This window comes from Centroberyx gerrardi, chromosome 22 (assembly GCF_048128805.1).
Source record: "Centroberyx gerrardi isolate f3 chromosome 22, fCenGer3.hap1.cur.20231027, whole genome shotgun sequence".
In the NCBI taxonomy this organism is placed as follows: domain Eukaryota; kingdom Metazoa; phylum Chordata; class Actinopteri; order Beryciformes; family Berycidae; genus Centroberyx; species Centroberyx gerrardi.
This window is the reverse complement of record NC_136018.1, coordinates 24,020,913-24,044,029: the sequence shown is the minus strand read 5'-3', so window position 1 is coordinate 24,044,029 and position 23,117 is coordinate 24,020,913. Positions and strand designations below refer to the sequence as shown.

The 23,117-nt window shown below is 41.1% G+C and overlaps 1 protein-coding gene across 4 annotated transcripts in view; it reads right to left on the bottom strand.

Annotated features, from left to right (window-relative positions):
• The window catches only part of LOC139912397 (putative ferric-chelate reductase 1), a 31,177-nt gene continuing 8,060 nt past the window's right edge, over positions 1-23,117 (bottom strand). Inside the window, exons 4-15 of one of the 4 annotated variants that reach the window (XM_071900178.2) lie at positions 18,649-18,790; positions 15,882-16,079; positions 15,530-15,631; positions 14,894-15,038; positions 13,768-13,875; positions 3,652-3,767; positions 2,728-2,814; positions 1,906-1,997; positions 1,757-1,815; positions 1,480-1,617; positions 512-531; positions 1-427 (exon numbers count right to left, since the gene is read on the bottom strand). In XM_071900178.2, coding sequence (XP_071756279.2) covers positions 338-427; positions 512-531; positions 1,480-1,617; positions 1,757-1,815; positions 1,906-1,997; positions 2,728-2,814; positions 3,652-3,767; positions 13,768-13,875; positions 14,894-15,038; positions 15,530-15,631; positions 15,882-16,079; positions 18,649-18,790 — 1,297 coding nt within the window. In that variant the 3' untranslated portion in view covers positions 1-337. Of the gene's footprint in view, positions 428-507; positions 532-1,479; positions 1,618-1,756; positions 1,816-1,905; positions 1,998-2,727; positions 2,815-3,651; positions 3,768-13,767; positions 13,876-14,893; positions 15,039-15,529; positions 15,632-15,881; positions 16,080-18,648; positions 18,791-23,117 lie in introns of those variants that run through there. The other 3 variants (XM_078291446.1, XM_078291447.1, XR_013507946.1) reach the window with 3 other exon arrangements.

Below are 23,117 nucleotides of genomic sequence, written 5' to 3'. Positions count from 1 at the left end.
TAGTTCTAGACATAATTTGTGAGTGATTGTGTTTGCAAGGTTAGCTATTTATATCTAGACATTCTGAAATGTGCTTTTTGATACTACAGAAATAAAAAAAAAAAATTCAACAATTTTGTTAAAAAATAAATCTAAATAAGATCATATATATTTCATGTGGCCTAGAGAGTTGAGGTAGAGCCTAGAAATTAGACGTGAAAAAAAAAGTTCAAGTATTTAAAAAAAACAAACCCCTATCAATTTCACATACAACTAATCCACTAATTACAAAACTTTCTGGCATATGATAATGTAAAGGCCTCAGTAGTCGATGTTATTTTTTCATCATGGACTCTTCTTATGACATCCCAATTCCAACCAGCAGCGCCGCCAAAAACATCAAATTTCCCAGGATAAACAGTGCCAGCAGCATCAAATCAATTTTTTCCTACAGAGAGAGGAGAAAGAAGTTAACGGAATACATGAGGAATCAGCCAGTTGTGTTATTTTGGTAACAGTAAATTTGTCTTACCGTTTTAGATTCAGAATTATCTGTATCGAAAAAGAAAACAGAGGGATTAAAGGTGCTGAGGGACACTTCCATAATAAACAAAAAGGTTTTAGTTTTTTTCTCTAGTGGTGCTGTTCAGTGGCCACCAGTAGAAGACTGTGTTTGTACTGAGCAGCTCCCACTGTGAATGTGTGGAACTGTACCAATGTAAAGAGTGTGACTTTCCTTGGATAAATAAATGTTAATAAAAAATAAATAAATGACAAAAATCCCACTGAATGTTTTTTTCCCCTGAATATTGCGGTTGTGTTTTGAATGGCATGAATAAAAAGAATTCAGCTACTTTCGGGGACCAATTTGACAAAGCTTAACTGTAATATTAAAACCATGACGAAGGTTATTGCAGTTGAAACATGTTGGTTTTTAATATTAATGCTTGCAGTTTAATTCTCTGTGTTCCTTTGGTTATTTTTGGTTCCTGTACCTTGGAGGAGCTGCAAGGCCCATCATCACACATCGCAAATCAAAGTAGAGCAGTTTACATACGGACGAGGGTTTGATGATAAGAGATGAAATGTGAAAAAACCAGTTAGGGGCTTTTATACAAAAATCTGTTTTCCCAGCAGGTCTTTGACTTTAATATTAAAGGTAACACTTTACTTGAAGTGCATTATGATGCATTACCAGCAGATTATAATCCCATTAGAAACATAGATTAACTTTTGTTACAATATAATCATCAGACAAGAATCAGAAAATCACATTCAGTAATTAATTATACAGTTGAGTCAAAGTATTCAACCCCCTACATTTTTTGCATAAGGTTATTATATCATGCTGTGATGGCATGCTACAATAGAATCATTCATTCAATGTGCTTAAGGTACTATAGAAACTATAGAAAAGACAAATTTTAGGTCTCACATTATTTTACATTCATGTAGGATGCAAACAGGCATAGTTTTGCAGTGAAAATAAAGTGATTTTACCTTTGTGCTTCCATCTGAAGTGGACCTCCAACAGGATGTAGAATAAAGCTTCCCAGGCAACGAAACCACCCATCACCTTCATCAGCCATTGGTCCTCAGTGCTGTCAATCAACTTCAGTCCCGTGAATATGGCCGCCACTGTGTGATGAAATGTAGCAGCTTTTTCGAGACTTGTAGCAGTGGTTTGCAGTCAAAAACAAAGTCCGTAGACTAAACTACTTCTAATATCTGAGGTTTGGACCCAAGGCTTTCATCAGTGTCAAGTCAGACAACTTACCAGCTAGAGCTTTTACTGCCACTGCATTCAAAGCATGTGACCAGTTGAACAAAAACCTCCTGTCAAAGAAAGCAAGGCAAATATGAAATAATCACACACACACACACACACACACACACACACACACACACACACACCAGTAGACTTACAGTGCATGGTGTGGTCCACAGCGCAGCAGAGCCACAATGGGCTGGAGGAATGAGAGGATCATCACCAGGCAGCCTAACACAGGATGAGCTCCCTGCAAACAGCATGAAGCAATGCTGACATTTTGGCGTTTTATATTTAGAAAATTTTACTTCACCAGGCACTCATCACACTGTGGGGAAAGCATTCACTTTTGTCTTTCAGTTCCCCTAAAATAGCTGACAAATGCTATTTAGGAAAACTAAGAGTAGCCTATTTAAGGAAAATAGGGGTAACACTTTACTTCAAGTGCATCATCTGACAAACATGACTGACAAACAAAATGCAGGTTGTCGTTTTGGTTATCCAAATATTTCTTGGAGGAAGAGCTGCTCTGGAGGCAGAAATAATTTCATTGGTGAATGCACAATTAGCCAGGAAAATCATGATTCTTTGGCTTCACCCACTGAGGTTTAACTCAACCAATGAGATTATTTCTGCCTCCGGAGAAGGCTCTGGTCCAAGAAATTATTGCGTAACTAAATCGCCAATCTGCAGACAGTTGCCCCATGAAGTATATAGAAACCTAGTACAAAATAGCATGTTCTGTTTGAATCTCAGCTTTCTGTCAAATTCAAGGCTGAATCTCAATTTACTGGCAAATTTTAATATCATTTCCAGTAATACCAGATTTACACCCCTGTGTATAGACTGGCCATTATCTATTTTTTAGGAAACATCAACACAAGAAGGTCGGTGACTTGTAAACAGTAAATTGTCCTCTTTTTTCCAAATGAACAGACACTATTACAGTGTAAGACACAGAGCAGCGGCAGAATACTGACCCCAGACCAGGCCTTCACATATGAGAAGGAGAGGATGAAGGCGATGATGGTGGCTGCTACTGTCACACTCATCACTACAACATGGACCTTGAGGAGCACAAACAGTAGAACAATGTTACTGTACATGCAAAACACATACAAAGCTCAGGAGAGATGTGCAGTATCAAATACACCTGATAGAACTAGGATTGGACCGATATGGGTTTTTGAAGGCCGATACCAGCATTTTTAGTCTGAAGCTGCTGATAGCCGATATTTTGTGCTAATATGGACATGTACTGTACCATCAATTCATAATTTTAGCCTGGCAGGAGGGACTAGTTAGCTATAAGTTACTACAACTTAGCCTCAACACAACTTCTCCCGTAAGTGACAAAGATCTAGATATCTTCAAACGATAACTTTAATGTTTATTCACGGCATTTTCGACTTTTTAAAATTCAGGGATTTGCATTAGCAGACAATTGGAATGTTGCTCACCGTTTGTCCTATGTTTTCCTTGGGTGTGTGGTTAACTTTAGCTTAGCTATACAAGCGTGCTGGCACTGTGGCTAATGCTAACTACGTGCTACATTACCTCCCTAAATTAATGACCAAAACTTTCAGTGTGGTGAATTTATTCCTCAATTCATTGTGGTTTACTAGACCATTGGGCTTATTCTCCATCAGTTATTAGTTAACATTAGCCTTCTCCACCAGTTAATTTAAAGCAATGATATCTTGCATTTTCTATGATGTTTATAATTGAAGTTTATAATGTATCTCCTGTATGTTGCTGACTAAATGGTTATATATTTTTTGTTCTCAGTTCAGTCTTGAAACAGAAATCTCAATTTCAATAAGACTACCCGATAAATAAAGGATACATTTTTTTTTTTTTAAAACATGATTTTGCCAAACACTGTTGCATCTGTGAAGTCTCACCAGAAACCAGACATCTTTGCCCAGGTAGCTCTGTCCCTTGGCCACACTTTTCAGAAATCTGGCTACCATCATGCCGACTGTTGCTGTGGTCATCCAGGCTATCAGCATCAGTGCTCCTGAAACATAATTGCATCTTGGATTACTGCCCATTTCACAACCCAGATTGACTTGTTTTATGAGTCATCATAAATGTGGGTTGTATTCACATTGGACTCATTGTTAGCAGCAAGAGGCCTAGCAACGGGAGCTTGCCGTTTCTACTGACGGCTGACTGACTACAGGTATGTAAGAAACCAATTATATATAGGTCCAAAATCATCAAAATTGTCCTGCCAGTTCTTGCAAAATGTCAATAAAACAATATGTTTCAATGTTTTATGGCAAGAATACCCTTTACTTTAGGCTGCATTACAGACCAAACTTTTAAAAGCTGGTAGCTCATTGTGTTCACATGTATAAGATGCAGAGTACAGCATTATACAGCATGGCCATCCAGCCTTGGTAAAATTATATGGGGCTGGAGGGAGTTGAGAATAACAAGATAAGATCTTGTTTGTCTCCCTAGCACTTCTTGTTGAAACATGATCCCTCTAGGGAAACAGAAATATTTGTTCCATCTATTGTGTGGGTGTTGTGTCTTCGACCCATGACCTCCTTACTGTTAGCTGCTTGTAATGTTGGCAATCAAAGAATTTAAAGGTGCTATGTGTATTATTTTTTAACCACCAATATATTATTGTGATACCCAGGTATAATTCCTGTAAACATCTGAGACCATGGTTGAGATGAATGGTAGCCTCTATCTCATGCCAGTGGCATTGTTTGTGCTAGTGTTTCTCCAAAATAAGACCATGTTTCCCATAAACCCCATGGCTACCTGTCCCCCCTCCCCCTTCCCAGCATCTTTGTCTTTACTGAAGAGGATACACATGTTGGAAGTGATTTTTAGGGGTCCAAGCAGCGAAGCTCGCTGCTGGAGCCCTATTGTTTTTGTTCTCATTATTATTATTCTTCTTTCTTCTTCTTATTATTATTTTTCTCCGCTAAAAGTGTTCGTGCAGCAAAAACCGTAAGACCAAAAGTCACCAAAATTGGCAGGTGGGTTGCAAATTCCACCCACTACTCAGGCACATAAAATGACACTCATTGACTTCAAGGTGGCGCTGTAACAATCAAGTTTACGTTTTTGCAATTATCTCGAAAACGGCTTGGCTTAGAGTCAAAATTCTTTCATCATTTTAATCTCTCAATTCATCTGCATCTTTGCTCCAATGGTCTTCTGCTCTAAAAATGTCAGATTTTGCAACTTTTTCTCAATGTTCTCAAAATCCTATTTTCGACAACTCGTCAGAAACCGTTGGGCCAATTGTCCCAAAACTTGTCAGGATCATCTACGGACTTCGCTGATCTAAAGTTATCAAGGAAATTTCGATACATCAATCCGTTTTGAAATTATACATTTTTAGACCTGTGTCTTTAAGTTCAATTTTACATAAACGCTCATAAATTAAAATTGGCTTAAGCGATTTTAACCAAACTTGGTGCACGTATTCGGGTGCTAGGTCCAAGCTTCACTACGCAGTCTTGGGATATTCTGCCACTAGGGAGTGCCACAAATGTGAAAAGTTTATATCTCGTAATCGGCTACATGGATTCGTACGAAATTCGGTTCGCACGATCTAGGGTCATGACTCAGTCGAAGCATAAAATTAGGTAATGATTGATTAAAGTGGGCGTGGCTTATTACAACAAATCTAAATTTCTAGATATTTCACATTCCAAAATTCAAAAAAATCTAAATAAATCACCTGTACGTCCTACAGAGCTGAAATTTTTTCAGCACATTCACTGAATTGTGACAAAAGTTTGCCTCACTGCAACCTATGGTCAATTCAGAAGTCCGTCACTCTATATTTTTCAAAATATGCAAAATCAATTAACATCTATATCTCTATATCTATATCTACTGTATTCACCAGCAAAGCTGATAGTCCAGGGGTTAAGGTGCTGACTATGAACCACATGGTCCGGGGTTCAATACCGGGGGGGACCCTCTGCTGTACACTGGGAGTTAAAGGCATAAGAGGTTGCTATAATAACTCACCATTTTACAAGATCACTATGACGTACTGATCACCAGCAAAATATTTCATCATGGTTAAGTGTTATAGATCATTAAGTTATTCACTCTCATTGACTTCAATGCAGTAATTTACTAATTGTATGCAGAACTAAGTTAATGTTTAGTGTCAACTGCTGTCAGTGACAGCTGTGTTGTGACAGCTGTGTTGTCCTGATGGTGTAGTGGTCTAAACAGATGCGTAACTGTAAGGTCATCTGTTCAAATCCAGCCTGGCACCAAGGTGTGTACTGTATGCACATAATTTTCTATTTCGCCAAATGTTTGATCAAACTTCACCAAAATATTTGACAATACAGCTGAAACCAGCAGAATGATGTGTGATTTTTTTCAGAATTTTATCACTAACATTTTGACTGTTGTAAGGGTTTTAAGTTTAAATATGGTAAAAAATATAAAAATAAAAAATATGGTACCCCATTTTGGCACATGTGATGTCGTTGCTTCAACTTGTGAGAACTCATTGACCTCAAGGTGACACTGTAATAATCAAGTTTACGTTTTCGCAATTATCTCGAAAACGGCATGGCCTAGAGTCAAAATTCTTTCATCATTTTAATCTCTCAAGTCATCTGCATCTGGTCTTCTGCTCTAAAAATGTCAAATTTTGCGATTTTTCGCAATCTGCTTGGACCCCGATTATTGCCGCTTGCGGCTATATTTTCCATTGATCTTTCACTCCTTCCACCATCTGCCATTGCCAGAAACTGAAAGTTTTAACTATGTTTATATTAGAAGAGTAGCACCTTCTTGTTTGGTGTCATAAAGGAATCCAGCAGATTTCCTACCAAATCCAACATGATGTAAAATGCAATTTAGAAGCCAGTAGAGGCTGCCAATGTTTTTGGCAATGTCTTGTTTGTTTACAGTAACTAGCCTATACTGTCTCAAAATTAATGTAATGATTTATTGATGGTGAAATGATACTGTAGAATTAGATTCCAGTGGTGGCGGCGTAGGATTGTTTCCGACTCGCGTGATCCATACATTTCCAATAACTCCAAAGCGTTGTAAAGTCCAAAGTCAAAATGTATTGAAAAAAGATAGATGTAATCTCTTCCGAAATTCACAACATGTTTTTAACTAACGAAATATTCTTCTTCAATTATATTTGTTGCCGTTTAGCCTTTCAAAACAAAACATTCAAAACATTTCACTGCGGTCAAAAAACTGTTTGCTCTCCCGCTTGCCACACACAAAGGGAGGACCGCACCTGTCTTAAAGGGGCCATCAAACAGCAGCTATGGCTCTACCTATCCACAGTGCTATGTCATACAATAAAAAGTGTAACAAAATAAACGATACTTAAATAATTTGACCCATATAATGTCTGCATGCAAACAATATAACTAGATTAAATACATTTACATATTTACATACTCACAATAACAAAAAATCTATTTCGGCTCTAACACCCCGGTCCCTAATTGTCAAATGCATGGACTATTTTACAATTACCACATAAATTCAAAATAGAGCCGCTAAATAGAATTACTCTATGTAATACACAGATTATGGAACACTTAGAGTATTTAAGAGTCCAAAAGTCTTTCCTTCTTCTTGGTTGCAAACAGGAACTGAAAAAAGTACTGAATGTCCATTTCAATTAGTCAGCCTCTAAGAGCAGGCATAACTTAGTTATTGGCCTGTCCAATATGCTGGTGCTTGTTTTGATTTTCACCTGTCGTACTAGACCTTGGGAGTCTGGAGTTGTACTCAGGACACGACCCATAATCCATGAGTTTCTTGGTGCTGAGTCATCTATGACCAGGACAATGTCCCCTGGCTGGAAATTTCTTTGTGCAAGGGCCCATTTCTGTCTTTCTTGGAGGTCTGGAAGATATTCTTTCGTCCACCGCTTCCAAAACAAATCTGCAATATATTGCACCTGACGCCACCTTCTGCGAGCGTAGCAGTCTTCCTTTTTAGAATGAGTAGGGGGCAGAGATGGCTGAGTTTTTAACTGAAGGAGGTGATTTGGCGTCAAGGCCTCCAGGTCATTGGGGTCATTTGATACCCTTGTAATAGGTCGATCGTTAATGATGGCCTCTACTTCACATAGTACAGTTTGTAATCCCTCGTCATCGAGGGTCTGCTGTTGAAGCAGTGCATTCAAAATTCTCCTGATGGACCTGATCTGTCTTTCCCAGATGCCACCATGATGTGAAGCTGAGGGAGGATTGAACTTCCAGGAGATTCCCTTTTTAAGCAAAGCGTTCTGTATCTGGGCACCATTTAATTCTTCAATGGCTTTCTGCAGTTCTCTGTTTGCTCCAACAAAGTTGGTACCGTTATCAGATCTTAACTGTTTGACTTGACCCCTTCTGGCGATGAATCTGCGAATTGCATTTAGGCATGAATCAGTATCCAAGGAATGTGCCACCTCAATGTGAACAGCTCGTACAGTTAAACATTTAAATATGACACCATATCTCTTAGCTGTTCCTCTGCCCCGTTTCACCTCAAATGGGCCAAAGTAGTCCACTCCTACATAGGTAAATGGTGGCTCATCCGGAAGCAACCGGTCTTGGGGTAGGTCTGCCATCTTTTGGCAACCTCGAACGGCACTTTGTTTTTTACACACAATGCATTTGGTGATGATCCTCCTAACAGCAGCATTTGCACCCAGTATCCAATATGTTTGCCGCAGCCGTGACAAGGTGTAGTTTCTGCCACTGTGGCCGACCTCCTCGTGTATGTGCCTGAGGATAAGTTGTGTCACATGATGACTTTTAGGCAGAATAACTGGATGTTTCGCTGCTGCTGGCATAGCTGATTTACTCAGTCTCCCACCGACTCTTAATACACCATGCTGAAGCACTGGAGACAGTTTGTATAGGTGGCTCTTTCTTTTTACTGATCCATATCTCTGAAGTATTACTATATCCTCCAGAAAACTTTTCCTTTGGCATAGACGGACAATCTCTTCCTCTGCTTGCTCAAGATCATCTGTAGTTAGTGAAGAGGAAGTCAGTTTTATTTTTGCCTTCTTCAGGTGATGTGCCTGCTTATGAACAGGCACAGAGTCTAGACCACATCCAGGCTCCTTACGTTTGTGGACTAGCTGTTTGAGTAGTTCTTTCACCTTGAGAATCCAAGCTACTGCTCTCTTGAGCTTATGCCAGGTGGAGTAATGAGTCAATAGCTGGTCAATTGGGTCTTCTGTACCTGTCACAACTGCAACTAATGCACTTGTTTTTATCGCAGGGTCTCCAGCATCCACTTGACTGATGTCATCTGGCATTTTAGGCCATTCTGTTTTTGGCTGCTTAAGAAAAGCCGGCCCAGAAATCCAGTTGGTGCTCTTCCAAGAAGTCACTTACTGAAACGCCTCTTGATGCCTGGTCTGCCGGATTTAGTGTTGAGCTTACATATCTCCATTGCGAGACGTCAGAACCCTCTCTAATGGCAGTGACCCTATTGGCTACAAAGGTTCGAAAACGTGCAGTTCTGTTATGGATGTATTTCAACACTGTTGTGCTGTCGGTCCAGAAAATGGAGTCTTCAAGTGGAAACTCAATTTCAGCTCTAAGCATCTTGTTAATGCGGACAGCAACCAGAGCGGCAGTAAGCTCCATTCTTGGGATTGTTACTGGTTTAATCGGAGCCACTCTAGCTTTCCCCAAGACAAAAGCACTGTGGATAGAATTGGCACTGTTCTTCAACAATAGATATGAAACTGTGCCATATCCAGTCTCACTTGCATCAGAAAAATGATGAATGAAACTGGTTCTCCAAAGGCTTGCTCTTTAAAACATCTGCTCACCTTGAATTCAGATAGTAGATGCAATTCAGTCAGCCATTTGGTCCACTGGTGAGCATAGGCATCTGGTATTGCTTCGTCCCAGCCACACTTCATCCTGCTCAACTCCTGTAAGATCTGCTTAGCTGGCAGAATTAATGGAGCGAGGATTCCGAGGGGATCATAAATTGAGCTGACCATCGAGAGGATGCCCCGTCTCGTGAGAGGTTTGTCTTTGATGACCATTCTGAACTTCAGGGCATCTGACTCAATACACCAGTGGACTCCAAGTGCTCTTTCCACTGGAAGTTTGTCCTGATCTAGGTCCAAATCTTTGACCTCTTTGGCACGTTCTTCTTTTGGGATAGAAGAAAGTACCGCCCGCCTATTGCATGTCCATTTGGTCAGTCTGAAGCCCCCTTTCTTACAGAGCATGCTGAGGTCCTGGATGAGTGTGATAGCTTGTTTTTCTGTGGGGACTGATTTGAGGCAGTCATCCACGTAAAAATTCCTCTGAACAGTGCTGATGACTTCTTTCGAGAAATGGTCTTTATTGTCTTCTGCACATTTTCTTAGTGCGAAATTTGCACAGCTGGGTGAAGAGGTAGCGCCAAAGAGATGGACTACCATCTTGTACTCTTCTAGCTGTTGTTGAGTGTCGCCATTAGGCCACCACAGAAATCTTAACAGGTCAGAGTCTTTGTCAGGAACTCTTACCTGATGAAACATGGCCTCTATATCTGCCATCAGGGCGACTGGCTCCTGTCTGAATCTGGTCAGGGTTCCAATGAGACTGTTGGTTAAGTTGGGACCCTGCAACAGCTGGTCATTCAGTGATGTGCCCTGATAAGTAGCACCGCAGTCAAACACCACACGGATTTTGTTTTTCTGTGGATGGTACACGCCATGATGTGGGATGTACCAAACCCGTTTGTCTGGTGCCTGTGTAGAGTTGATCAGCTTCACTGCAAAGCCTTTGTCAATCAGTTCTTGCATGAAGTTGTTATAGTCATCACAGAATTGTCTGTTCCTCATCAATTTCCTTTTGATGCCGAGAGCTCGTTGTGCTACACACCGGTTGTTCGGAAATGAGCACTCTTTGTTTTTTAAAGGGAGTCCAATGCAATAATGTCCATCAATCAGTTTTGCTGACTCCTTGACATGGTCCATAAACTGTTGATCCTCAATGGACATTTCCTTTTGTTCATCGTGCTGTTTTTCAGGAAAGTCATACTTAAGTTGCTGTTGTAGGATTACATCCAGCGGTACCACAGCAATCCTGTTGGTCATGACATGAGGTGTTCCATTTTGTTTGTTGGTACCTCCTCCCCTCAGGGGGCCATTAATAGTCCAGCCTAAAATGGTTTTAACTGCATATGGCCCTTCTCCCTGACTGTTGATGACCCTCAAAGGCTCCATAGCTTTGGGGACATTGGTTCCAATCAGTAAACCGACTCCTGCTTCGATATGAGGGATGTGGACATCTTTTAAATACGGCCATTTGTCCACATCACCTTGCAGTGGAATGTTTTCAGTACTGACTGGGATTTCCTTTTGGCTGAAGATATGAGGAAGGTCTATAAACACGTTCTCATTCAGGCCGCTGATCTCTAAACCAGAGATGCTATTGGAACCAACATATCTTAGTTGTCCCATCGTTCGCAGCAGAATGCCAGTTCTCCTTCCAGACACCTTTAGCTCTCTCATCAGGGTCTCCGTGCAAAACGTTGCACTACTACCTTGGTCAAGGAAGGCGTATGTTGCAATTATTTTACTACCTTTCCTTAATTTGACCAGAACAGGTACAATAGGAAGAATGCAGTCTGTCTCACCGGGCCCATTCTGCACATCGATTGCATTATTCATCGTTACCGGTGCGCTGGTGACTGGTTGCTGGTTGCCTTGCTCCCCTTCTGTTGAGCCCTTTCCTCCTGTGATATGCAGCAGGGTAGGATGTCTCCCTTGGCAGGTTTGACAGGTTATGCGTCGCTTACAGTCCTTGCTTAAGTGACCTTTCTTTAAGCATCCTTTCTTTAAGCAAAAGTCCTTGTCTTTTTATGAACTCAACTTTGCTGCTGTGTGGCTGTGCTCCAATGTTGTGGCACTCCATAAGATTATGTTTTCCTGTGCAAAATATGCATAAGGAACCAGGATCCTTGTTTTGTTTTTTTATTACAGAACTATTGTCTTTTGTGAAGCCTTTGTCAGTATCAGATACTACAGCCACTGCAGTGACAAAGCTGCTTCTACTGCTCTTTGATTGCTGTTTGAAGTCTGTGAACTTAGGTTTCAAAATCCCTTTTCCAGACATGGGATCTTGGATGTCACCAAAAAGCGGATCTAAAAGTATTTTAGCCTGCCTCTCCAGGAACTCCACTAGGTCCTGGAATCCAGCCCTTTGTCCCGTTCTCTCCAAGATGTCACAGGCCTTTGTTCTGAATCTTTCACAAAGCTTGTAGGGAAGCTTTAACATGATCATTTTCAGGTTTGATGGACTATCAAGCTCTGCCATGTATAACAAATCTTGCATGGTATTACAACAGCCTCTGAGGTATAATGCATAGGCGTGCAGTGCTTTTCCATCATCTGATCTGATGTTTGCCCAATTCAAGGCCTTTTGCATGTATGCCTGGGAGACTTTAATTTCATCACCAAAGTGTGCTTTAAGTAGCCTTTTAGCTTCATAATAACCTTGGTGTGGGTCCATGTGCATACAACTGCGAACCAACTCCCTTGCTTGACCAGTTGTGTATTGTTCCAGGAAATAAAGTCTGTCTTGACTTTTGCTTGTCTTGTCCTCAATACCATATTCAAAAGCTTGCATGAATATTCTAAAATTTAGTGGGTCCCCATCAAACACAGGTATCTCCCTTGTAGGCAGTAAAGCTAACCTTTGCTGCATAATAATGAGGTCTGCAATGCCACTTTGTATTTGAGTGACAGTAGGATCTGATTTGGCATCCCCATTATCATCTGCATATTGTTGAGGAGACCTTAGAGATGCGTGCTGGTGTGGTTGGTTTACCACTGGGGCTTGGGGAGGCTGCAGCTTTAAGTGTTGTTGCAGTATACTTTTCTGCAATGGTGTCTTGGGCACAGTGTCAATCTTTGCATACTCCACAGGTGATTCCATCTCTGTACGTCTTCTGTAATTTTCTAAATAGGAGTCCATGCCATCTTCTCGCTTTACTGGCTGTGTTGTTTGTCCAACCTGAGAGGACATTTCGAAACTCTCCATGACTTTTAATTTAGCATTTGAAACTGCAATATCTGTTTCCAGTTCAAATTTTTCCTGTTTTGCTTTCAGTTGTGCTTTTAGTTGAGCTTCTTCCATTTCCAATTGGTGTTTCTCATTTAATGCTGCTGCTCGAGCTAGTAGAGCTGCTCGTTCTGTTTCCACCCTCATACGTGCAGAGGAAGCAGATGATGACGATGATGACGTTGTCCTTTGAGAACCTTTGGATTTGTTCGACCCTTTAGATGTCGCAGAAACACTATCCTCTGGTCTAATAAGTGATTGTGTGTCCGCTTGATGTGCATTTATCCATGTTTCCACGTCATTTAAAAACTCTGTAAAATGCATTATCTTCGGCTCATACCATGTCACACGATCATCTTCTCTCTCCTCAGAGGATAGTAACATATGGACTGAATCATGTGTATCCTTAAAATCACTTAGAGCACATTTGAATGATTCAACTCGGTTCATCACATTCCCAATGTCTTTGTCATCCATCAATGATTTTATTTCATTCTTTTTGCGTGTGCACACTCCCAATTTACCTCTGCGTGTTCCAAGGAGCGCATTTAAATGTGCCTCTGCAGCAGCGTCTGCAGCAATCTACGCAGGAGGTGTTTCTTCCTCCATTTTCAAAAGTTCAAGGCTTTATACTGTTCTAAATTAACGGCACAATCCAAAGATCACTTTTGCATTTCCACTTTTCATTTGCATCCGTTAACGCACAGTATCCACTTTGATTTAATTCATGATGTGCCGCTTACTTTTTCCTCCATCAGCGGCGCTTCATCCATCGGCACAAACTTTTTAGAAGTACAGATCAATCCCTTCCAACCGAAGAAATCAATGTCCATATAATCCTTCACATTGAGCAATAACACAAATGTCACAATAACAAAAAATCTATTTCGGCTCTAACAGATACACATAGTAAAAAACAAGTGTATGGATCCAATTAGTGCTACAACAGCATTACTGCACATATCACTCACTCACCATGTGCTTTGATGATATGAGGCCGGCTAGCTTTACCAACAAGCTGAGGCCTGGAAATGTCCACCTTGTCATCGCTGATGAAGGTCCCCGTATGGAGGCTGATTTGTCCTGTAGGAGAGACAAATAAAAGAGAGACAGAACTAAATGCTCCAATTCATGTATTTACAGTAGATCACTTTGAAATGATAGAATGTTAGTAGTGTAGCACTCAATTGAGCAAATTATTATTAGATATAAGATAATTATTTGGTCATTAAGATTTGGCTTCCAAATAAGTGATTTTTGTTTGAGCTTTGCTCTTAATTGTAATAATAAAACCTACAAGATCAAATTTGGACTCAGGCTAAGGTATGGAGAGTACCACACCTTACCATACTCAATGGCCATGATTTTGTGTATTGATACATTCAGTTGGCTTCATGGTGTTAGGCCCATTCAATCAATCATAGTCAGGGAAAGAGCTTAAACCTGCAATAAGCGATATCAGATCTTATAACCAATCCTGAAACTAATGTGTGCAATTGAGACATAATGATATAAACCAATATCCACACACATGGGCCAGCTGTGTTGCTGTTTTCACCTCTTTTCTAAAGCTTGTTGTCAAATTATGGTCTGGAACGAAGCTCCTCCCGGGCCATTCAGTAGCTTTTCATTTTTTTTAAACTAGCTTGTCTCCTCCCTCGCTGTTAACTTATAAACTAGTAAACTTGCTACCTACCTCTTCACTTGTCATCGTGGGACATGTAACCTTCAGCAGGAGAAAGTACTGGCAAAGTGAGACAGACTTCTCAGTGGGCAAGTTTAGCTTAGCTGTATGCACAGTGCTTTGTAAAGTTTGTTCTTGGTAGGCCTCTGTAATGCAGAGGCTTTGCTGTGTTTTATTTACAAATATTTAGCAGTTTCTGTCACCCTCTAGTGGTCAGAAAATTTCACTTATTGCAGCAATCATCATTTAGCCCCCATCCAACTTTTGGTTAATATGGACAATTTAAAACAGAATGAAATACAGTGAAAAATACTGGCTAAATTCTAGTGAGCTAGTAACATTTCCATCCCTGATCACAGGTAAAAATTGAAGGAAACAGTATATTCCTCCTCTTCCATGACACTACTTATTTATTACCGTTGTTGGTGGGTCCATAGGCAAACATGAGGTGGTAGGGTTTGCTGAAGCCAGTGGTCCTCTGAGTAGAGATTGGGTTCATGGAGGTGAAGGAACAGCTGATCATCCCGTCCTGTACTGAGGCTGTCACGTCGGAAACATTCCCCTGGAGAGTTACAGAACACTTCAACGTCAAGTCGGGGACTTGTGGTTTTCCTCACCACAGGTCCTCTTTATCCCTTTATCCATGTGAAGCATTTCATTCTAAAATGAGATATCCACCCTTTGAAAGAAAATTCTCTTGCAAAACGATAGCTGGCATGAAAGTAGACCACATTATGGGCTACCATTATGTTATGTACCGTTATGAGTCATCTGAATAACTCTAAAATATTATATAACAATCTGTACTTTATATATATTACTGTAATTAAGGAATGTCTGGGAGCAAATTTGTTATAAATTTGATTTGTGGCATTTTGGAATGAAACCCTTCAGTTACATGTGCAGTTTACTTACTGTGAGAGCAGTGACACTGCAAAGTATTAAATATTTCATGGTCAGACAAGCAAAATGCTGGATTAGCAAACCATTGGCCAGGACCTCCAGATTCCATCTAGATGATATTAATCAGTACTATGAGAGGAATTGCTGTACCAGAGGAAGGGTTTGTGGTGCCCATCTTCCTGTTGAAAAGGCACGCTGCAACTGAACCAAGCCGTTACTGTCCAGGCCACAAATATAAATGTCATCATTTCCCTAAGGAAAACGGAGGGAAGAAAAAAAATCAGTAAAGAAATGCTTGGAGAAGAAGACCAATGGTTGGAATGAAAACCTGCACTCTTGGCCCTCCATGGGACATGATTGAAAACCACAGCTCAAGCCAGAATCAAAGTCTCAGGGATTCATTTTGTAAGGGAATATCCAAATTGAAATTGACCACATACAGCAGTAACCCAGAACCCTCAGTCAAGCATTCATATCATCATGTATTTTGTCATCCCATTACCATCATCTGATCATCGGAGAATCCAAAGGAGATATATCCCCGGGAGGGACCAGTCATCTCAAACTGAACGGCTGCATTGCTGAGAGAGGACATCCAAGCCGACATGAAATGACAGTCGGCGTTGACTGCAGGGTCACAGTTCAAAGGTCGGCTGAAACAAACCTTAGTGATGCCACAGCCGGCACTGGAGATGGTCTGCTGGAGAGAAAACACCAATCTTGTATAATTACAAAGATACTTCTAGAGCAGTGGTCTTCAACCCTGGTCCTCAGAACTTTGAGCTCTACTGGTTTTCTATCCTACCAAGTAGTTAATGGCTTTCACCTTGCATCCCAGGTATAAATCAGTCCTTATTAGATGGCTAGAATGAAAACCAGTAGGGCTGTGTGCCCCGAGGACCAGGATAAAAGACCACTGTTCTAGAGGTGTCAATGGTGTAATTCAAACACTTGATAAAACCAATCTCATCAACCACTTTCCTTCATTATCTGAAATTTCTACTTTGGTAGTAATTGGAAAAATTTAAAGTAATTGAATTCCCATTTGTAATTACCACTTTATTGGTTTGTTCAAGTGTGCTTTACCTGTAATTACAATATTACAATATTCCCAACTGCATTTGAAGGCAGCATCACCTACTGTTGTGACTGTTGGCACGGAGCAGAAAAAATCTAGGAGATAATAAGGTAAATATTGGACTTTTGGACCCACAGTGCAATCATTTGGCTTGGATTATGCTGCACAAGCTGTTAGGAGTAATTTTATTTTAGTATCTTTTAGTGTTTGGAACTCTCCAGCAACTTCTGTTGTTTTGAAGGAGGCTGCCACAGAGCTGTGCTAGCAAACTCGCTGTATGTTATATACAAACATACAAACTTCATCGGTTTCAACTGACATGACAGTGAGTATGTACACTGGATTCACCAGCAATTCAACAACGGTTGAACCTCCTCACCACCTCAACCCCCACCAGACTCTCAGAAGAAGACTTTTAGTTTACTGACGTTACTGCACAGGATTTCTGGGTAATGAAATCATCAAAATTCAAACCATTACCTCTCACTGCCATTTGGGGCTGCAAATGTGTGTGAATTCCTATAAAACCCTATTCACTCCTCAAAAACCCTATTCACTCCTCAAAGTACATAAAGCAATCTAACCATTCTTCTGCTGTCAATCCATCGTAGAAGAAGAGAGAGACCAATTTCTGGACTGACAGTAGCCTCAATAGACCAGAATGCAATGCAGCACCAGACATGTTGCGTTTTGAGTAAGGGGTGCGAGTCGATTTTCTCGACTGGAATCTCTCACTCTCTTGCCATTACTTTCGCTATCCCTATTGTTATTTCTCTCTCCACCTATATGGTGGTGGGGGGCTCCACTTTATCAAAACTCCAGATTGAGGTACCAAATGTACAGAACCAATTATTTTCTTTTTAATATCACAGAAATCTCCACTGATCCTAGGTCAACTATTCCAAGAGCAGGGATGCAAACACATGTATGGTGAAAAAAGAGAGAGCTAACCGAAGTCGGAAAAAAAAAATGTGACAGCATAATATACGTATATAACCATGTGATGAAGGCCTGTGCTATATGCTTAAATAAAGAGGAAATTCTATTTAATATACTCAATAAGAGACAGACAAATGTTAAGTAGTAAATTAAGTTTTTTATTTTCAAAATGGTTGGATTTCTTTTGTGCACAGAGTGCATCTAGCGCATCCTTTTTTTTTCAACTTTTTTGAAAAAGTCAGACAGTGGGAATGTGTGCTTGACTGATTTCACCTCAACTGTGGCATCTAGCTTTAGCCATGAACACTTCCAACTGCACTTGCAACCTGCATCCAACTTTTGCACAAGAAGTGCATCACTTTCCTCAAACTCTCTCATTCTGAAAATGAATGCAGAGTTGAATGCTGTTAGCAAAACGGCATGATGACTTATCTAACTTTATAAGATTTCGTTGTAACGCTACATGTCCACTTCTTGTCTTGTAAAATGTGCGACACTTGTTCGACGAGCATTGTTTTGCCGACCGTGCCTTCAGACTATTGCTAACGTTAGATCACGAGAGCTAGCATAGCTCGTCCAAAGATGTTGGCGTGACTACAGTACCGATAGGAGCTAAGTCAGTAAGATGGAATTTCGTATTTATTTGCATAAAGTTAAATTGGACCAATGTTACAACAAAATGGTTCACAATGAACAACTTGGGCCCTCTTCTTGGGGGTACTGCCAGGCAGGGGGTTAGACTGGAGCTGGAGGGGGGGAGAGGGGGGCTGTCGAGAGAGGGGCGGCTGGCAGTGTAGAGAGAGAGCGTTTGCTGCTGTGTCAGCCACGGTCCAGCAACAACCACGTAACCAGTGACATAATGTGAGGTCCTCACAACAGGTCCTGACAGTTGAGTAGAATTTTTTGCTCAATGCATTTCACTCATATAAGCGTGACAGAAATACACTGTAGGAATCGTTAAGGAGATTCGTCCGTCACCCATACACCCCCCCCCCAAAAAAAAACTTCGGATCTGGACGATTCACACAAGTCACCCAAATTGACGTGAAAAAAGCAACATTCGCCGAAAAGCGAGTTGTTTGCATCCCTGCAAGAGACAATGCAGGTTCTGATCAGGACTTAAAACTAACACCAGCCTCCAGCCAAATCTGGAACATTTTCACTTTGGCTGGTAATTCTCTCCATCTACCAGCCAGTTTGGCAGATAGCCAGCTAGTTCCATGGCCCAGTCCTGATCATCATCATTACTTACAGCAGGTGGAGACGGAGGCGTTGCCATTGCTGTCACTGTTGGTGTGGTGGGGGAGCTGATGGATCCACTTTCATTACTGAACATCAGTGAAGGACTTTTAACCTCAACCCAGAACGTCCTGAAATCTTGCACAAAGGACGCACTGCAGAGACAGAGGTGTTAAGTGAACAACAACAATATTAATATAAGATCAAAATGCCATTTTCTCTTAGTTAAGAATAGAATAGAATAGAATAGAATAGAATAGAATAGAGCTTTGCAGTTGCATCACAAATCTTATATCAACCAGGGCCAGATTTAGCCTGCTTTGACTGGGGGTGCAGTCAAAATTACTGGGGGGGATCTTTTTACAGTCATCATGCTTGCATCATTTGTTTTTTCATCATTTTATTGTTAATTGTGCATGCAGCTCATGGAATGCTTCCTTGTATTCTTTAACTTGTCTGTTAAAGAAAGGTCTGTAGAGAGGTCTACCTCTGTGGTGAATTTCTTGAGCAACATGGGTTTTGTTACAAGAATTTAATTTCTCAGGCTATCACTAGATGTTGTGCCTGCAAGCAGCTGCAGGGGTGGCAGAAGTGCCAAATCTAAAAAAAGAACTAGATTGAGGGAGAAGGCAATTTATTGCCTTCATCAGTTCAAGATTTCTCTTTGAAAACATGTTTTCAATTTCAGCAATGGCTGTGTCCAGAATGTTCAGAAGTGCTCTGTGCACTTCTGAATGCACTGTGTGGGTATTTTGGAGGAATCATTCCCAGTGTGACCAACAGTAGAGAGAACAACACTTTGTGAGATGCTTGCTCATTGTTCTCTGTCTCTTTGTTACAGGACTGGTATCTGTTTTGCCAGATTGATCCCATGAATTGTCTCCACAGATATCTTTCAATGCCTACAAAGAGGCACTGATGACCTCCTCAGCACACCAGAGGTCTACTGACTGAGCCTGCAGAATAGAATTAGTAGGCTTCAAGGCACCAAGAGTTTCCTCAGCTGCACTAACAGTCCTGATGCCTGTGCAAATATCCATTCCTGCTGCAGTGTCATCTGAAACCTCTGAGAGAAGATTCAAGATAGATTCAAGATTAGATTGCTGATTCTCCACCACACACCTGGTCACATCATAGTGACTGGTCCATCGTATTTCCAGTAGTCCCTTCAGAGAGGGTGCATTGTATTGCTGTGTAATGTAGTGGCAATGAAAGAAAGAATGAAGCGATCCTGATAACTCTAGCCACTAGCTTTGGCACATGGCTCTGCTTGCATTGCATGCACCACTGCTAGGTGCAGCTGATGGTTGTTGCGATGTATATATCTAGCTGCACTCCGCCTCTTATCCCACTCATCACAGAAGCACCATCATAGCATTGACTAATTATGTTGTCAGTGCTGTAACCACCATCAGAGAGATGTCTCAGCATCTGTGTTGTGATGTACTCAGCATCCAACTGACTCAGGTCCAGCAAACCAATCAGGTGTTCCTCAGGAACAGAATTACAGACAAACTGAATCATTATTGACAGATTCAGATATTGCATCTGTCCTGGGTCCCATCACTCTTTATACAAAACAAGTTTCAGTGATCTCATTTTGCAGGTTATGGGAGGTATATTTTGCATTCTGGGGTATGCCATTTGCTATTTTTCAAACACACTTTGCTAGTGTGTATTCAAATAGTTTCAAATAGACAAGCCCCGCAGAGACATCATCATTTCTGGATTGACGGCTCTCAAAGGTTCCACGGAGGAGCAACTCATTTAGAGCTTGGAACTTTGTATGTCAGCAACATGAACACAAAATCAAAATCTTCCAGGGTTCTGATGAACCCATTTGCAGCACTGATTGTGTCCTCCTCTGTCACACTCTCAGATTCAAGCATGCTCTCAAAGATCCTAAGCAGCCTGTCATGGCTATTTGCTACTGTGCTGACAATCCTTGATGAGAAGTTCCAGCGAGTTTGAGCATTTTTGGGCAACCGAGAGCAACCACTGTCGTCCAGAAAACGCATCCTCTTTGTTGAAAAACGTGGAAAACCCCGCCAAAATTGCAAAGAAAATCTTTGCCTCCGGTGTGCATTTTGCTCCTTGACTGAGCACTAAATTGAGGCGATGAGCGTAGCAATGAACAAACTCAGCATGAGGTGCGACTGCTTTCACTTTTGCCTGAAGCCCGTTAAGTGAGGAAGCCATGACAGCTGCGCCATCATACCTTTGCCCCACAAGTTTCTGCTTGTAATCAAAACAAGCCATCTCTGCCTCTACAAAATTAAACACCGACTCTGCATCCCTGCCTCCGGAAACGTCAAAGAACCCGATGAAGCGCTCTTGTATTATCCCCATAGCGTCGACATAACGCAAAATAATGACAACTGAGCTTTGCAAGAAATGTCGGTCGTCTCGTCAATTTGCCATGCCAAAAATGGAGCAGCCGCTACTTCGCTCTTTATCTCCTCCTGCACTGTGGCTGCAACAGCCTCGATCAGATCGGAGAACAAAGTGGACGAATTCAAATGCTCAGCCAGAACATCATCATAGCGGGAAAGCACTTCTGTCAACTCCCGGTAGTTTCCTTTGTTATCTGAATTTTCACTCTTGTTGTGCCCCCTAAATGCCAGCTCCTGATGACCCAAGAATGAAATAGCATCAATCAACCGTTTGAGAATATCACGGTTTCGTTATGCTTTGTCAATTGGATGTGAGCACCTTCATCAATCAAATGGTCAATCCTCAATTTCCCAACAGACTCAATTGCACGGCTGCACTGACATGCTCTTTCAATTTCCATGAATCTTAACAGACCTGTTGAAATTGCACAAATCCTCAAATCCGTTTCTGGCAAACTTGGAGCATCCATCACCTGCTGCAGCGCACTTAAACAACACACATGGCCAGCAATACATGTGTTTTGTTAGCAAGCTCCCTGTTAGCCACTCCACTTTGTCATACCAAGCACTTTTAAAACTCCTACGTACGGATCCCACTCTCTGAGTCAAGTAGTAAGAGGCTTTGGTCTCCCCTCTGTCTTCACTCTCAGTTTTTCCTCATAACTGAAAGACTGGAAAGAATCCCGTAGAATCCGATCCACAATGTTGTCCATTGTCTTCTTGCTAAGCTAGCTAAATCACCAGCGATTAGCTTGTATGTTACGCAAAAAAATGAAATATCAACAATAAAAATCTGAACAAATTGAAATTACTTAACTGAATTAAACTATTTACAATATATACACTACATGCCACCGAAAACGACACGCTGCATAACGCCTCTAAGACCCAACAAAGAGAAATTGGTGGTCCTAGGACGGCTGAACTCATGTTCTGATTCGGTTAGACACATATCAATCATCAGCAGACTGGTGAGGCACTACTTCATGGGTGGTCTTAAAAACACGTCATACTTCATAACTATCCAATCAATGGCTTATACAGATCAGCATGTCCAAACGCTCCAGAGTAACGCATCACATACGCACCGTCTGTTCACCGTCAGCCCAGCGGCAGAGAAGACGCGCTCTGACGGGACAGAGGTCCCGGGGTGCAGAGGCACCGCTGTGTTGGTGCTGTCAGCCTGGGAATCCTACCTGGTGGGCTTCCCAGTCCAGTGGATTCATATCAAGTGGCAGAGGCATTTCTTCTAAGTAGCTCTCCACTTTGGTTTAATGGTCATTGCGCAGTTGGACTAACCGGCTGCAATGACGCAATTCAAACAGTTGTTAACCGTTAAGGTTAATCGACGTGATACATAACAAACAATAAATCGATCATCAATTTATGTTGGACATCCCTATTTTGAACCGCAGGTCCAGGACCATTTGGGGCTTCACAGAGGTTCATACTGTGTGATGATCCTTTGACAATGAAAATGTTACGTTATAATGCGACATGTAGGTTCAGTTTTTTATTATATTTCTTTATTTTTATTTATTTATTTATTTATTTATTTTTTCTTCAGTGAAGCTCTGCTTCACCTGTTGTCTTAGAGAAGCCTCCTCTGGGCCAGAAATGCACTCATGTAGCCTAAGCATGAGCCAGCAAACAGACTCAAAAGCTAGCCTATTGTGCCTCACAGTAATATAAGCAATCAAAACTGAAAAAATTAGAAAATCATACCAAGGAACCAAAAGTTAGGTAGCTTAATAACCATAAAAATCAGCCAACTAATCAGACTAAACCAGATTAGCCTACACTCCTTTCCTAGCCTAACTCTGCTGCAAACTAGTACAGTGGATGATGAAACTTCGCGACCACAGTCTAAACCAAGTGATGAGTGAGAAGCAAACTTCTGTTTCTGGGTTTTGTGCTGCCCAACCAGCCTTGAGCCAATTAGATATTAGTGGAAAAATAATTTGAACAATGCACTTAAATGATTGGTTCTATCAGACAGACACTTAAAAAAATGAAGTTATTATTATTATAACTAAAGTTCGGGAACAAGACCACGCCTCAAGCACACATTCAATTTCCTGCTCCACCC